The 4,500-nt window shown below is 36.8% G+C and overlaps 1 protein-coding gene across 1 annotated transcript; it reads left to right on the top strand.

Moving 5' to 3' along the window:
* The first annotated feature begins 1,031 nt into the window (after nt 1-1,031).
* Nucleotides 1,032-4,500, top strand: LOC124274883 (sodium-dependent noradrenaline transporter-like). Its single transcript, XM_046710253.1, has 5 exons — nt 1,032-1,146; nt 1,311-1,410; nt 1,832-1,932; nt 2,040-2,208; nt 2,764-4,500. The coding sequence occupies exons 1-5, from the start codon at nt 1,075-1,077 to the stop codon at nt 2,799-2,801; spliced, it is 480 nt and encodes a 159-aa protein (XP_046566209.1). The 5' UTR covers nt 1,032-1,074; the 3' UTR covers nt 2,802-4,500.

The raw sequence follows: 4,500 nt of genomic DNA, 5'->3' as shown, positions 1-4,500 counted from the left end.
ATAACTTATTATATAAGTGTGGTCACAGATACATGGATAATATCCCACTATGCTAAGATCTGTTCTTACAACTGGAGAAAATATCTCATTTCTAACTTCTTACAGACTAGAGACAATGTGTCTGTCAACTCAATACTGACTTTTAACATTCGAAGGCCTTAATCACAAACGTACTGTTTTGTCTTTTGATCGTATGACTCTTGCCCTAAGTGTCATAAGTATAAATTAACAAATGATATTCCCCTGACGCTAAAATTGATTCATGCAACTTTGACAACTTTATCGAGAATGGTGGCAATCTGTTATTAGAAACGTAGCTCTTACCTTATGTTAACAGGCATCAGGGGCGCATTTGATTTGCTCCCGGAGCTGTTTCATCTACCGGCGTCCCAGTTCTGGAGTTTTGCTTACTTCTTTATTCTTCTTCTTGTCGGATTGAATTCCTCAGGTAAATTTAAGCAATATTAATCCAATTTGTTTTAACATAATACGTCAATGCTGAACTTGAATTGATCAGCAGACAGTCAAAATTATTTTGTCGAATTGTGGGATTTCTATAATGACGGTTTACTTTGTGCCCCTAACAATGCACACTATTTATATATCATCAAATTACGAATGGATAGTCAATTCGTTTATTGATAAAGACTTGCAAACGTACTTGGCAATCGGTGCATAGGCCAAAGGTAACAAACCGTGTAAGATAAAGCGACATTGATGAAGAAATAATGGATGAGCAACATTTTGAAGCTAATGTTTTTCCTAGCCCAAATAGTGCTTCAGCCAATGGCGAACGGATACTAAGGTGGACGACATGCGCCTCTGTCAATAGACGACCTTCCAGAATATAACCACAGGTACCTGTGTATTCACCATTAAGTGTGAATGCCCATTGATAGGTTGACCATGGATATAATGTAACGCCATGAACACCCTTAAGGATGGGGTTACGGTCCCTGTATTAGCATACTCTGTTCTGTTGCTAATGAAAAATAAGAAAATCTCCTGTTTCAGCTTGTATATGCAGACATGATCATCACAGCTGTAGTTGACAGCCTGCCACGCTGATCTCGCATGATAAGAATCATGGTTACTGTGGTTACCTGCATTGCAACCCTCCTGCTTACGCTTCCATATTTGGCTAAAGTAAGACCACTGTTAATAAAACCTCCATCTCATTGTTTATATTAACCTCATCTATGGATGGCATATATATGACTTCTGTATTATCTATATATTAAAATGCAATGTATAATTCCATGTTCGTAATTCGAATGATATAAGAGTAACTGAACCGTTTCTGTTTGCAGGGAGGGGTTATTTTGATGACACTGGTTGACTCTTACCTATATATAGTGCCAATATATATTCTTGGTATCCTTCAATTCATTACAGTTGGATGGATATACGGTATGGTACAGCGACTTATACTGTTCTTGTTGTTACATACATGGTTTCTTCATGTTTTGAATCATTACACACTGAAGACGACATTTTTGAATATTAGCTATGTGTGTGTATTATATTAATCATAATGCTGACGGCCCTTCCACTATGAAACCATTACAATCCCCGTTCAAATCCTAGGATTCATCTTATTCATTACATTCTCTATTTGCTGAAAGATTCATCAATAAATTTGAAAGGCAGAACTGTTCCATCACACGTCATCCACGTCATTAAAGAGAAAATGCAACACGTCGTAGCCAAGTATGCAAACTGTATTTTAACCTATTTATCAATTAATTGAAACATTGCTCTGTTCATATCGGTCTATTGTGTCACATCATTGTATCATTTATAGCCATTTCAACCTCATCCACATTTTCAGGCATGGGTCGGCTGGTCAGGGATATTGAGATGATGACTGGCACTCCACCTCCAATAGTCATCAAGTTCATCTGGTGTTTCATCCTTCCGCCCGTCTTCCTGGTAATGTTATATCCCGATATATAGTATCTTGAGATAAATCATATATCACCATTAAACGAAGTAACGTGTGAACTTCAAATGTTTACAACTGTAATTGCTTCTTTCAGATTTTCCAGGTGATATCCTTTGTCAATTACACTCCTCCATCGTTCTACGCCATGGATTCAAGAGATCCGTTATCCAGTGTGGGCCCACGTAATGGGGTGGTTCATAGCGCTGGCTCCACTGGCACTAGTAGCCGTGTTTGTATTGCTGGCACTTGTCCCTTCCTCTCAGGTAATGATTCTGTCTTGAATGAAGCTAGGTGAACGAAGCTTGTAATTGTTTGGGTGATCAACACAATATCAGTTGGGGCGTCTTTAGGTGCGTAGTCCAACGATACATCTTAAGAACTTGAACTTAATACAGGTGGTTATCAGGCTCTTTGTTTAGAAATATTCTAAGCCAGTGACGTACATTGAACTCAAGTCCCACCAAACTAACTCAAACAACTGCATGCCCCTGTACCCGGATATTTCTTTATCCTGTTTCGGTGTGCGTGCATGAACTTATTTTGGAATGTCGTTGTCCATGTGGCTTGAGAACACCTAAGGAGCATCTAGAGCTATTTTCCAAATCACGTCGGCTGAAACTTAACTGTGATATCCTTCCTGGCTTTTAATATTGTAGAGAAGTTGTATTATAATGATGTTTAGCAATCTCTAATATGCATGTTTCCTTTGCACAAATATCCTTCTGTTGACACTACTGAGCCGAAAGTAATATATTTTCTGTTGGTCTATATGTGTCATGTTGAACAGAATTAAGTGTGTTTGGTGGGTTTCTTTACAGTATTTGTTACGCCCGCGACGAGAATGGGGACCTGCTGAAGATAACTACAAGAGGCAATATGACAGTCAGCGCCAGGACAATATAACATTCATGGAAAAAATCACCCCAGTATTCACGAACTGATGTCACCGGACCATGTCTCCCTACGTTTTCTTTATCAAAAATAAGGTGCACAAATGCAATTGATTAAACCTCGAGATTTTATAATTCAACATTATACCTATGAAATTTCCAAATTAAAATATTGTTTTTAGTTTTAACAACATCAGTAAATGCACCATCGTGTCACTAGATTGCGTGAGCGAAATGTGCTACCGGTAATCAAGGACATGTTTACCCGTTTGGCGAATACCTGATGACAATGCTGAGTATTGCTGATCTATTCGTATTGACCTCTTGCGACCAATGAATCTGTTTCCACAGAAAATGGAGACTGATTCGTCCCTATGTTAACGCGTCATAAAAAAATTACTATTCAGTAGTGTCAGAGATTGTAAACCAATATATGATCCCTGGTAGAAATGCAGTACCTTCTTCAAAAGAAGGCAACTTTCCCAAATCAAAACCATGTCCATACGAACATGGACTATGTTACTTTCTCCGCTGTTGCGCATGTAAAATCGTTTGCCTCTATACGTGCACTTGTGGTTTTTAAAAAGCACGTGACTATGTTATGCTTGTATTTGTGTTGCCATTGTTTATTGTTTCCTTCTATTTTTGTTATTTTTGTTGAGGTGATGGAAAGGTTGGGCTAGTATTGTTTGTATTCTAGTGGGGTTTTTTTAAAATAACTTCTCAAAACATTCCAGTGAGTAATTAGCAGTATGTAGGCCGTAGATAATAACATAAATATATAGGTAACTAAGTGCAAAATCTGCGGCTTTATGAGTATAATTCATTCATTCAAGACTTTGAACCAATCAGTCCAACTGTCATTGGATCCACTGACAACCCAAGTAAATTTAACCAATATAACGTTTTATTGCATGTTATTTATTGATACTTCCCTGGCTGTCCCATTTCTTCTGCCTCAGATCACGGATGTAAGTACTAAATTACTTACGGAATTAGAAATACAATGGTGTTTGGCGTTTATTTGTTTTCTACATTATTTAAGATAGAGCTTTAACAAATATTTTAAGAACTATGTTTTTCCCAACTAGGCCTTTTAATTTAGTCCTCTAATTATCCTCAAAAATACCATTTTACAGATAATATAACAAAAAATTGCATATTATCAACAAGTTTAGAAACATGTTATTACTTACGTCGCATTCAACAACGGGTGGTAACAACTACCCGCAGCAGTGTTTAGACGGGAGGATGCATTTGCTCTTGTTTTGTCATAACCATTGTCCAATTGACAATCAAATGTATGAATAGACTCGTAAAAAATAGTATACGTAAACTTTCAACAAGAGTTTTGAGAAAATCCTAAATCAATTATTCTAAATATCAATTAGGATACAAGAAGTAAAGGATGAATGGTATATGACTTTTTCATAAAAGAATATTATGTACGCGAACCTATGGAGAGTACATCTCATTTGCATACTGTAGCTTGCATTAGAAACATACATTTTGATTTCGAAGGTGTAAAAATGACACAATTTGCTCTCCTGTAAACTATTTCATCTATTTTGGATGATGTTACAAAAAGTGTAACAGCGTTGGTGGTAACGATAGTCATAAAATATTTCACAATCAAATTTTAGTTGTGTTCAAAACTACGAAATA

The sequence above is a fragment of the Haliotis rubra genome, unplaced genomic scaffold (assembly GCF_003918875.1).
Source record: "Haliotis rubra isolate DU_JTF1 unplaced genomic scaffold, ASM391887v1 Scf1950, whole genome shotgun sequence".
NCBI classification, from domain to species: Eukaryota; Metazoa; Mollusca; class Gastropoda; order Lepetellida; family Haliotidae; genus Haliotis; species Haliotis rubra.
Note: the sequence above shows the minus strand (reverse complement) of the source record. Positions and strands in the feature narration are given on the sequence as shown.

Bases quoted from the DNA above. Each gene is read 5' to 3' on its own strand.
- LOC124274883 (XM_046710253.1), top strand. From the start codon at position 1,075: ATGATAAGAATCATGGTTACTGTGGTTACCTGCATTGCAACCCTCCTG. The intron at 1,147-1,310 runs GTAAGACCACTG...TTCTGTTTGCAG, and splicing joins CGCTTCCATATTTGGCTAAA to GGAGGGGTTATTTTGATGAC. The intron at 1,411-1,831 runs GTATGGTACAGC...CCACATTTTCAG, and splicing joins TACAGTTGGATGGATATACG to GCATGGGTCGGCTGGTCAGG.